At 36.1% G+C, this 12,819-nt stretch overlaps 2 protein-coding genes across 11 annotated transcripts in view; one reads left to right on the forward strand and one right to left on the reverse strand.

Moving 5' to 3' along the window:
- The window catches only part of CCDC88A (coiled-coil domain containing 88A), a 113,026-nt gene extending 108,139 nt beyond the window's left edge, over positions 1-4,887 (forward strand). For 6 of the 10 annotated variants that reach the window (XM_058551208.1, XM_058551211.1, XM_058551213.1 and 3 more), the window contains one exon: positions 46-1,301. In XM_058551208.1, the coding sequence (XP_058407191.1) occupies positions 46-1,041 (996 nt within the window). In that variant the 3' untranslated portion in view covers positions 1,042-1,301. Of the gene's footprint in view, positions 1-45; positions 1,302-4,145; positions 4,246-4,784 lie in introns of those variants that run through there. The other 4 variants (XM_058551214.1, XM_058551215.1, XM_058551218.1 and 1 more) reach the window with 1 other exon arrangement.
- Positions 4,888-4,984: 97 nt separating this feature from the next.
- On the reverse strand, positions 4,985-12,280 carry LOC131411956 (prolyl-tRNA synthetase associated domain-containing protein 1). The gene is made up of 2 exons (XM_058551219.1): positions 11,791-12,280; positions 4,985-10,649 (listed from the first exon to the last, which is right to left on the reverse strand). Exons 1-2 carry the CDS (start codon positions 12,142-12,144, stop codon positions 10,215-10,217), a joined length of 789 nt encoding a protein of 262 aa, XP_058407202.1. The 5' UTR covers positions 12,145-12,280; the 3' UTR covers positions 4,985-10,214.
- Positions 12,281-12,819: the final 539 nt, after the last annotated feature.

Genomic DNA, 12,819 nt, shown 5'->3' on the forward strand with positions numbered 1-12,819 from the left:
GCATGGCTGTATTCACTAATCTATTTTGATAATTTTTTTTAACAGATGAAGTCCTCCAGTCAAGAGAATCTTTTAGATGAAGTAATGAAAAGTTTGTCTGTCTCTTCTGACTTTTTGGGAAAAAACAAACCAGTTAGCTGTAGTCTGGCCAGGTCAGTAAGTGGAAAAACCCCAGGAGACTTCTATGATAGACGGACAGCTAAGCCTGAACAATTTGTGAGACCTGGTCCTCGAAAGACTGAAGATACCTGCTTCATTAGTTCTCCAGGAAAACCTACACCAGGCACTCAAGGGAAGCTAAAATTAGTAAAAGAAACTTCTCTGTCACGACAATCAAAAGATAGTAATCCTTATGCCACTTTACCTCGTGCAAGCAGTGTGATCTCTACTGCCGAAGGAACTACTCGAAGGACAAGCATCCATGATTTTTTGACCAAGGACAGTAGATTACCTATGTCAGTTGATTCACCACCAGCTACTGCTGATAGCAACATCACTGCAGCATCTAGTGAGTACCGTTTACATCAGTGGTCCTCTCGTACACTTCACAGTCCAACATATCCTGTAGGTTATCATGCACAAAATGATTTAGCTACAGATAAGCCGGAGTCTCTCTATGCCCACGCTAGAAACTCAAGAACAGAAAGGTCACATTTTCTAAACCAAACTTTTGCCACTATTAATGCGTCTGATGATGCATTTGGAGTATCAGATAAAGATAGCATAGAGTCATTTACTGTGGTTCATCTATCTCAGCCATTTTTATCCCTGAATACAGAATTAGTTAGTAACATAAGTGGGTTACCTCCCAGGCCAGTCATCAGAGTAACTGACCAGACTTCTGCCTCTTTGGATAAAGCTGCACAGAAAGATAATGAACAGTTTTCTGATAATCAGAACCTTAATAACAGTAACCCACAGTCTTCTGTAGATGGCAATAATCTTATCACTCCAGCATGCCTCTATCCTGATGACACAGAAGCTGCATTTTTGGTTTCTGAGGATAATCAAACTGTTTGGTATGAATATGGTTGTGTATGATCAAAACTGCACAATATAATACCGATGTCATTTGATATGCAACGTGCTTCTCTAATCTGATTTGAAGAGCTGCTGTCAAAAAGTATCATTTGGCTAGGTTTATATTTTTATTTTTAAATGATGGCATAGTGTTCAATTATACATAATAGCATGTATATAAATGTGAATGTGTAACCACACCAAAGCCTGCATGAATAAATTGCATTGTACATGTTCCGCATGACTTTAAAAACCTTAGCAATACATGCTCCTCTTTCATATTTTTTTGTTACCTGATAAGAGATTGTTACTTTGATACCTAGAAGCATGTGAAAATAGTTGCATGCAATAATTACCAAGAAGGCATTTCCAAGTCATAGTTACTTCATTGCTTCCAGAAAAGAATGCTCATTTTCTCCCTCCCTCCCGCTCCCCTTCCCTCCCTCCCTCCTTCTCTTCTTCTCACTCCTTTCTTTTTTTTTTTCCAGAATGTGCACTTCATATTGCACATGTACAGTAGTGGTAAGGAAAATATGTAAAAAGATGTCATCTTCTTTTGCCATTTAATTATGCCTTCTGTCCTGCTGTTTTATTTTCAAAGAAACAGGAAATAACTCAATACTTTATGTAGCAAATATTAACTACTTCCCATATTTATAAAATTGTTCAGATTTAAAACATTGTTAATACTCATCAATTTAGTGTAATTCTTAAGAAACTCCATCAAGTTTAAATGTGACTTATACAGTGACTAGGAGCATTTGTATTAATTCTACTTCTTCTCTGCACTTTCCTTCATCTGATAAATATAAGAGCTCAAGTACTATCTTTCTTTGAAGATGACTTTTTTACTTGGAATCAGTTAACATAGTTTTTCCAGTTCTTTTTTTTTATATCAAGTCAAAGAGAAATAAACCAAATCATACTCAATGTGTTGGAAATTTGAATTTTTACTTCTGTTCAAAAAGGGTAGCAAGTTTACAAAGTGGTGAAGATTGTTACTTCTGTAATTCTATAATTTATTTATTATTAAATTATATATGTCTGTCCTTAAAACAGAATTTTCTAAAATGAGTACATTGTGCTAAAATAAAATGTAGAATTAGGATTTGTAACCATTTAAACAAACAAGTATGTTTTTAATAGAACATATTTTAGACCTAAGAATAAATACCAACGCTTAGCTAAAAAATAACCATATAAGATAGAGAAAATAATTGCTAACTCTGACTCAATATCATAAACTTTAAAATTATGTTGCTGTGGTCATAGCACTTTTAAAGCAGAATCAGCTAAACTTAAATCTCTGACTCCCAGAATAAAACAAAAAAAAAACCCCAAAAACCCATAACCTTAATTCACTTACTTCTAGAGGAGTGTATCTTACCTCTGTCTCTGGAATGTTTTTTGCCATTTTCATTCAGCCTAAATATTACTGATAATAACTCAGCCTGGCATCTGGAAGGAATGTTTTGAAATGTAACTAAATGGGGAGGAAATTATTATTTTAGACATATTATATTATTATTGTTATTAATTGGGCCAAAGAAAGCAGAATCTATAGAGAATCTTTGCTTGATGAAATTTGTATCTTTCATAAATTAAGCCATCCTCTTGTACTTAGACAAGATCATTTCAAGGGCTAGGCCCCTTCCATTTATATTTTTGACCATACTTCTTTTCTCATAGGCTGCTATTACTAAAAATGGTTGTAGTGCAGGTAATCAAATGAACACAATCAGAAATTTTTCATATTTTTTAGTACCACCTAATATATTTTCTATGTGAATACATCAATCTATTTTAATGTCAGTTGTTTACAATCAGTCCTAACATTTCAAATGTTTTTAGTGTCCCTTTCCTTTTTTCATAACCTAATAATAAAACTTAATGGTAAATGTGGGTGAGATTAGATGGGGGCCATATATGATGATACAAATGTAATAATTAGTGTTCTTTTCCGCATTGAGTGAAAGATTATTTCACAACTATTTCAACTTTTTAGATACTATAAATCTGGTCATACACTCTAAATTTAAAATATTAAATTTATTTATGCAAAATACGTTGAGAAATCATGTGCTACTATATTAAAAACTATGTGATTATTTTACAAAATTAGACTTGCAGGAAAGAAGTATTTCCAACCCAAATAGCTATAGTTAGATATACAGCATGTTTTCAAAAAGAACATACACATTGTGCTTGTGAGACAGATACATACAATGTCTGTGTGTCTTGAGGATTGTCTGAGAATATAGGCTAGACCTCCTTCAGAACTTACCATCGACTATGGAGTCATAAAATTCCCCCAAAACACTAGTTTCTTACCTGTGTTTCTTCATAGCACTTGGGATCAAATTTTTAGTGGTGGGAAGAACCTTAGAAATCATATAAAGCCAGTGCTTCCCAAACTTTAAAAAATCAACATAATGCTTTCTATAAATGAAATCTTACATAGATACCCCAACTTTTTAAAAAAAAAATTTTTTTTTGAAGATAAAAGTGAAGCAACTCTGACTCAATGGAGCAGCTGCATTTTTTTCCTCTAAGACATCTCCATAAATATCCTTACGGCTTCACAAAGGATTGAGAAACTATTGGGAGTTACCCAATTTCAGATGAAACTGAATAGCTTTCATATTCCTGGCCTAGGTTTCTGAAAATTATACCCTTATTATTTGTATGACATGGTAAACATATGTTGTTAGGCATTGGGTCTCTTTTGACCAAAGCAATTTTAGCTGTAACAGTGTAAGTAGGTATAGTATTTGCCTATAAAATATGACTCCGGCCCTGGTTTTCTTAGTAAGTAATACAAATATTTCATTGTGGATGTTTCCGCTGCTGCATGCGAGATTATTTTTTACTTTAAAACTGTATGTGACCATTTAGTAAATAAACATGGTAAGTAAATCTATCTGACAATAAGAGGACATAAGTATATTATTTGTAGCTTTTAAAATATAAAAAGCAGTCTTTAAGTTATGAGATCAGATTAATAAGTTTCTCAGAGTTAGATTCCTTCTCCTTGCCCTACTTAGTGAGATCTCTTTAGTTTATCTTCATGAATTGTATTATGTTTAGCCTTTGATTAAATAACATGAAATGCTTTTCTCCTGCAGATGTGGACAAAGTACAAGAAAGCAGAAATTCAAAAAGCAGGTCTAGGGAGCAACAAAGCTCCTAATTCTGTTACCCACTACATGACATGTGGGCCAAGTGGTGAGTTTTTTGCTTAAAATGTAAATGAGATTAGTCTCATTTATACAAACTAACCGTGTTAAGTATAAGAACAAGTGCACATTGCATTAACGGATGTAAATATTGCTTGCTTAATTCATGACTTTCTGTCTTAATTACTTATTAGTAAAGGAAGATTAGTTGATTCCCGTAAGTTTTTGCCTGTCAGTGCAGAAAGCAAACCTTTAAAAATTATTTTTCTTTTTTTTATCAATTTAAATTTGATTTTACTAGTGAATAATATTTTAGGAATTCCTTTTTTAGTTTGAAGTCTTTTTTTGTGGTAGGAATACAACTTTCCCACAATATTCTTAATTAATTGAGGAGAATAAACTAAATGCCTTTTCTGTGAAGAGCCACTTAAAGAAAAATTGTCTCTGACTTTCTGTCACTCTCTCATTCCTATAGAAATACTTATATCTGATGCATGCTGTTCTTATAGTGGCTGCTCTGTATTTTCTCTCTCTCTTATCTTCAAGCTTTTCTTATATTTTCTTCTTTCTACCTCCAACTAAATACAGAGAGAAAAGTGTCCTTCAGTTTCTCAGTATGGAGCCTTTATTTCTGAAGTAACAAGACACCCAACTATAGGAATCATTTTAAAAAATCTTTAAGGAGACTTTAAACAATCCTTCGTGACTAGAGCAGGCAAGAAATACAAACCTTCATTCCTTCCTTGAATCAAGGAGCACTACTGGAGTCAACTGCCAAAATTTTTAGAAGGTTTTAGGACTTACCATACATTGTACTGTTAAGATCTACTGAATAAAGAATGTTCTCTCGCTAAGGACCAAGTGTTTTAAGGTTTCAAGAAGTTCTCCAAGAACAATCTACTTCTTTCATCATTTGTTTATGAATTTATCCATGTTTGCTTAATGCTTCTGCTAAGTATTAGCCAAAATCTAGCCATTTATATTTAGTTGTGTAAATCTAAATTAAATGCTGTAGTATGTTGTGGAATGTACTATATATTAAGATACAGAGAACATTGTATTGGCATGTCAGCCTTATTTGGTTAGCAGACTGCATGTGTCGGTATTCGTTTTTTTCTTTTTAAGCCAATTATTTTCATGCACTGCAAAAGAAATTCAGTTTATAAGATAAATCTGAAAAATCCATAATGAGAATAGGAATTATAAAAAATTTACAGTAATATTACTCTTTCCATATTCCCCATTAAGCAACGCTAAGCATTCACACATGGATCCAAGGTAATTAAAGAGTGTTTTTCTGAAACTTTTTTTTTTGTAGGGTGGTTTTCCAGCAAATGGCATTCCCAAGATAAAGATGTTGTGTTTTAACTCATTTCCCTTCTTTAGTATTGGGTTATGTATGTGTGTTTGTTTTTTTAACTTGAGAGCTGACTGTTGCTTAAGAAGTTTTCTTATGGCAAAAATAATGTAAATAATTTAATATGATCTGCATTTTGCCAAGAACTCATTTATTATTAAGGTTATCACTTAGTAATACGAATTTTCCTGTTTTTGTCCTTTATAATATTACATTAAAGTTGGTAACTGTTATTGGTACTTTTGAAATATTTGTATGCATTTGTTACCTTAAACATTTGAAAGAAGCACAAACAAAGTAGATTTAGTTAACCCAGGGAAACATCAATTTTTTTGTAGTTCCAATTTTATATCACAATTTTATTTTCTTATGAAATCAAAAAATGCATTGATACTTATTAATACAAATTCATTATTTAACATAAATATCAGAATAATCTTAAAGGTCTGAAATGAGAAAGATACTGATTTTTTTTTATTTTAAAAGTATACTTCTTAGGCTCTCATTACCAGCTCTAAAAATCTTTTTGGAATTATTCTATATTCCATAGTGTGTAGTTTATGAACTGTGTATTTCATCACAGTTCCTAGTGCCATGAGAAATGCGTCTGTCTCTCGCTCCCTTCCTCCCTCTCTTCCTCCCTCCCTGTCTTTCTCTCTCTCTTTTTTTTTTGGTAGGCCAGTAACAGTGTTGTGTTCATAGTCTACTTTCAGAAAGACCGTTAATGAAAAGAAAGACAGCATGTATAGTTGACGAGAATTGAAATGGAAGTTAGAGAACTTGGATTTATTTAACTTAATGCCACCATTAACTTAGGTTTTGCCACCAAATAATGCTGTAAAGTTAAATCACTTTTAAACTCTTGGATGAAAGGTGCTATGTAAATGTAAATACAAAGGATTCTTACTAAAATACAAATATTGACATATTTAAAACCTATTCTCTAGGCTTTGAAACATCTCTCTCCATCATGACTCCCTAGACTCAAGTATCAGATTGATAATGGGCATCATGGCAGTCTAGAGACACTTGCATGTAAAAAATGTAAATTCATTTTTAGGTGGATAAATTGAAAGTAAATATAGAAATTATGTTTTAGCTAAATACAGTAAGTGGGTAACTTAGATTTATATTAACTAGCATCTAATTTGCACAACTAGGACACAACCCAGGACAATTACTGAAAGTTAAAATTGAATGAGTAAGAGGTGGCCCAAGGAGGGTGAACACTATCACAGCGTGACCTCCCCAGGACACTAATATCTTAAAATAGAGAAGCTGCTGACTTAAGCAGCACATTATTGCTTCAAGTAGAAAATGCTTAAGGGCAGCCTTTAAAGTACTGAGTCTGGTAGGCTGACCCTGAGAAAGTGCAGTTAAAGAGACAGCCAAGGGACACACTTGAGACTGCACAAGTATGAATATTCTCAATTATATTCGTCACCTTTTTCATACCATTTCAAGAAAGGACTAAATAATAACCACATGAATATTTTATTTTCTCCAAAAGATACTATCAGAAGCAAGCTTAGTAGGAAATCACTCTTTTTCCTAAGATAAACTACTTCTGCCAAACAAAACATGGCCAACCAGAAACTAACGGGCCATTTTCCTGACTGGGGCCTGACATGCTTTTAATTATCTGGCTCTATTCTAAATCAACATTTAAACCCCCAAGGAAACACAGGAATTCACTTTACAGGGTAATAGCTTCAGCCCAGAGCTCCAATCAAGTGCTTCACATCTGGCCATGTGGAAACGTTTGGTCCAAGTTTTTGAACTGGTGGTTACCAAAGAGTTCATGAAACAGGTTTGTATGTAGCACCTTTCATGCAAGGCATGGTTAAGAGCCTATTTAAAAATCACTGTGCATATTACAGAATTACAGCCACCTCACAAATGAAGTATTACAGCTTGCACTGTCTTAACAGTTTGTCAGGAAGTGAAAAAGATATTGTACCAAATCTGGAATTACAATGAGGAGTAATAATGTACGCTAAATGACTTTTGTATTTTAAGTTACATTTTACGAGAAAAGTGGTGAATTTTTGTGTTTTTCTTTTCCACTACACCTAGTCCTGAGATGTATTTTTTTCTTTAAGCCTTGAATGAATCCAAAAGGAGCCCATTTTATAATATAAACCTTGATGTACATGTTGAGATATTTGGACAACAATGAAAATGCCTTAAAAGGAATGCTTATGGATAAAGTTGCACTTATAACACCCTTTAACAAAACCTGATTTTAAATTGTCTTTTTCTTTCCTACTAATAGGGTTCTCTTTTTCAGTGTTTGCCATTGTACTTACAACTGTTATTAAATATGAAATCAAATAATATAAAAGCTGTAACATTTCCTTTAAAAGTAATGCTACTGAGGGATTGGGAGTTATATGGCAAAATGTTTATTACTTGGCAATACCTGATATCAGTCACAGAAATCCAGTTTATAACAAAAGAGACACCATTGTTGGGTTGATTTCTTGTTAAAAACCTTATTTTTCATTTTAGTTTTTAACTTTATTTCTCCTAAAAAAAATTAAGTTTAACATTCACTTATCAAACTGATATAAAAAGAAATAAAGCAAAGAGGTGTTTTTATAACAAGTAGTAATCATTTAAAAATTCTAACATACAGGGCCAGCCCCGTGGCTTAGCGGTAAAGTGCGCGCACTCTGCTACTGGCAGCCCAGGTTCAGATCCGGGAGCACACCAACGCACTGCTTGTCCGGCCATGCTAAGGCCGCGTCCCACATACAGCAATTAGCAGGATGTGCAACTACAACATACACCTATCTACTGGGGCTTTGGGGCGAAAAAGGGAAAAAAAGGAGGAAGATTGGCAATAGATGTTAGCTCAGGGCTGATCTTCCTCACACACACAAAAAAATTCTAACATACAATTTTAGCAAAGTGTTATTCCTTTTCCTTTGCCCTGGAAAACCTATTTTCAGTCATAACCCATAACCTCATTTAGATGATTCTTTTCTAATCATTTTGGGATTAGTATTGGAGGTTTTGGGAGAAAGAAAAGAGAGTCTGTCATTTCTGTCAATCCCAAAATAGGTTTAAATACAATAATAGATTGTACAAATCAATTTCTTTCACTTTCACCTGTTGTCTGTGGAGGCATAATGTCAGAGACAGCAACTGGCCTTGTGTCCCTGGGCAGATCCGTCTTTCTGGGCCTGTTTTCACCATGAGGGAGGGAGGGTAGTTTTAGACCAGTTATCTAAGGTTCTCAGTGTCTTTTGATTCTATTCATTAAACCTTCATTTTGAATACAAAGCAACCTAAAATTGCCTCTTTCTTAGAGATATAGTACAGAATAGGTAAAAACTAACATGGCATCCCAGAATAAGGTTATCATTTATGGAAAATATTTCTTACTAACTCCACATCTCTTAAATCTAGTCTATATTTTATAAAAATTCTGCCACGAGTAGACACGTAGTTTCTAATCATATGTATCAAGAAACGACAAGTCTTTACTTTTATTTTGCCTGTTGGTAATACCAATTGGTACAAATTAAGTACAATGTCTCTACCAGATGAAAATTATTTTTTGAGTGATCACACTTAGGAAAATATGTTTATCTTACAAATATCCCATTTGATTATACAAAAAACATATGAGCATTTTCATGACGAGACCGCTAGACTATTTTTGTAGCCTAGTGGATCTCAGACCCTCGACTGATGAAGGGTTTTGTCTGAATTTAAATGAGGTGAAAAAAGTATGTCAATTTTCCTCATGCTATTTTTTAACTAGCTTCTATATGACAACTGACAATACATTATCCCGGGTTCTTATACTGTTTCAGATGCCATAATTGAAAGGGGATGAGTAAAATTTAATACAGCTTAGAGGACAAAAGAAACTTGTTCAAGTATGTTCACATTTCTAACCTCTGAACAAAGACTAAACAAATCCTTCTTAATGGCCTATGTATATCCTGCTATTGAGTTTTAAAATGTAATTTTCTAAGTATAATGATTATGACATAACATTTTCCATCCCTATGTTGTTTTTTCTAGATTAAAATTTTCTAAAGATATACTTTTATAGAAAGGTAATTAGCTTATTTTTCACTGAAAAAAAAGAAATCACTGGTTTAACAAAAACACCCAGTAATGGAAAGTTTTTGCCCTTGCCCCCATGTTTGTTTTAATTATCTTGCTGAGGATTCCCATTCCCCAAAGATAATTACTATCGACAGTTTAATATATTCCTATATTCCTTTTGATATTTTCCCTGTATGTACACTATCATATATATAATTTATATATGCTGTTGTTGCAACTTGCTTTTTTCAAGTACAATAAACATGTAAAGATGTAAGATAATTATCTAAAGATGTAAGATAGTTAATCTTAGCTAACTAATCTTAGTTTTGATGTTAATTTATTCTTAATTGTTGAAGGCATTCCTTAATGAGTAACTGTCATGGGGAATGAGGAAGTGGAATCTCTGAGCTACTAAAACTACCTCAGTACATCTTTTTAAAAACAGATGCTTTACGATGAAATATTCCTCCTAAAATGATTTAGGTAGTCACCAAACCAAGGTGCTAAATACAGTCATCAATTTAATGCTTTTTATAAATTACAAATAAGAAAAACAGTTTTCAGAAATAAATATATTGTAAACATTAGCCCAATTAGTTGTTTTTATCAAAATTTAGTATTATGGGATCATGTCCTGTCTTCTTCACAAATGTGAGAAAGTCTTCAGGACTCAACCCCATGGTTGCAGCGTTGGTCATTGGATGAAAATACACCTTTTCATGTCCACCTTCCAAAAAAGCAGAATCCAGAACAAATTTCACATCTCCATTATCACAGAAGAGTGCCAAGGGTGTGGCACAGCCTTGACCAACTTTCAGTTTTTCTAGCATGGCTGTTTCATCAGCAAATCGCAGATTTCCACTCCCAACACCTAACTGCTTGGCAAGATCATTTAAATTAATTTGTCTGTCATGAAGAACTGTCACCAGCCAATAGCTTTTTTTCTTTTTGTCTTTAAGAAATAAGTTCTTACTATGTGCTCCTTTCAAATGCTGGATATGAGGCATCATTTCTTCAACTGTAAACACCTGTAAAATATCCCATGAGAAGTGTAAAATTAATATGCATGTATATACACACACTGCACACGTGCACTGTTATATGTATTTTGCTTGCTGGGTGAAAACAGCAAGGTTAAGGGGTACTGAGTGCTTTGGATTTCACTGGTAGAGACCCATTCCCAGCCAATTACCAAATAATTATAAGCCTTTGCCATCTCAATTCCTCATCTCAGGGGACCTCCAGCAGTTTCTCTTAGGCCAGTTCTTTATTCCAGTGTGCTAGGCAAACCCTCACATTCCTAAAAAAAATTTTTTGTAACTAATGGTATTGAAAGTTTACAGCAGCCCAAGACTCCTCTTCCTTAGCATTCTATTACATCCAGACCATGTGACAACCTCTACTCTACAGATATATACATAACCACAGTGAGGGTGAGATAATGAGACTCTGGACTAACAAAGAACATCAGAACAGCTGGCGATATACATAGGTAGAGAAGGGATGGAGAGTGTGGACTGTACTGGAGGAAGGTCAGAGAATATGATACAGTTCTGATTTGTCGAGGTGAGGAAAACAACTTTTAATGTATTTCTCTCCCTTTGAAGATCAACCGTATTTAGCTATTATCATTAGCTGTTAACTCAAGCCTTGGGTAAAAAGTCTCTGCACCTCTCAAGTTACACATTGGTTCCATTAAATATTTGCAAATAAATTTTCAAATCCATACACTAAATCATGGTAAAAATATCAAACTCTCTAACCTTGGTGTCCTGCTGTATGCATGATGCCTGATACATCACAGCCACTGCAGAGACGGTTTACTGCTGGTAACTTATTTTATCTACACATAAAGTGGACACACCAACATCCCACACCAATTTAAGATGCGCAAGTTCTCAATATGTTGCGCTAGTTCTCAACATGAAATGTGATCGAAACACTCCAAGAGGAAAACAAGTCTTCTCACAGTAACATCATAGTACCGAGTCGAGAGGCCTCTGATGTCCCTGACGGGTCCCCCTCGGACTCTAACGCGGGAAGTGCCCTGGAACGGACATTTCTGCGGCACATTACCCCTGGGACGTATGGTCTTAGCGGCCTCGCCCGACAGACGCTGCAGCGGAGCCCACCCTCTCCAGCCGGGCTGTCCCGGCGGGAGCGCCTCACCTCGGGGTGCTCCACGACCTCCGTGCGGACGCCGAGGGCGCCGAGCCGCTGCTCGAGCTCCGCCCGCATCTCTGCGCGCGCCATGCTGCTGTCGTGGCGGCCGGCGGGAGACGTGGCCAAGAAAGTGGCCTCGGCTTCCGGCGGCCGCGCGGACTGGAAGCTGAGACGGAAGTGCCTGGAGAGACTAAGGCCGGCGCCGGAAGTCCAGTGCCGGCGCCTTCCAGAGGCAGCGCCGCGCAGGGCTCGGGCGCCTCCCCTGGCACGTCCTTGCAAGTCTTCCGCGGAGAGAGCGGTGCAAGACCTGTGGGGTGTCTTCCCCGGAGCCCCACAGGAGGGAGGGGCCTGCATTCTCATAGCCTTCCCCGACCCCGCTTCAGGTTTCGTAGGTCCGGCATATTTTCCATTTAAACAGAATCAGAGCCACGTAACAACGTTCCAGCTTAGAGAGCGTTGGAGGAGGTCATGGAGATGACGTAACCGCCGGTTGACCCGCTAAAATGGTCTCCGGCAGTAGGAGGCTCCTCACCCTCTCGCCTGTCCTTGGAATGTACCTTCCGCCCACTGTGTCAATACTGGGAGCCACCTGAAGGGGGCAGCCTCGAGACAGCAAGGTGTTTTTGAAACCATCTGGACTGGATATGTGCTGAACCTCTTTAAGGCCTCTATATAAAGTATTTAAACTCTTAAGATTCTGACCAGCGGGCGTGGAGGTCTGCTTGTCTTGCAGCCACGCAAGATAAGTCTATGAAAGCTCCCTTGCTTATTAAAACTGCCATCTACCAACCTGGAGTGGTCTGCCTGCCTCTTTAGTTTTTCCTTGCCCTCTCTGTAAGGCCAGTTTCGGATTTCACCCGGGAATTCCTAAGGTCGCGAACCAACGAGGAAAGTGGAGGAAGCCCAAATCCCCATGCTTTTAAGACTTTTCAACTTTTAATTTGTAAATTACAATGTTACGTTTTACCTTTTCTGCGTTAGTTTTTGTTATTATTCCTCTAAGAACAATTAGCCGAGGCAACCACGACTCACCTG

The sequence above is a fragment of the Diceros bicornis genome, chromosome 12 (assembly GCF_020826845.1).
Source record: "Diceros bicornis minor isolate mBicDic1 chromosome 12, mDicBic1.mat.cur, whole genome shotgun sequence".
In the NCBI taxonomy this organism is placed as follows: domain Eukaryota; kingdom Metazoa; phylum Chordata; class Mammalia; order Perissodactyla; family Rhinocerotidae; genus Diceros; species Diceros bicornis.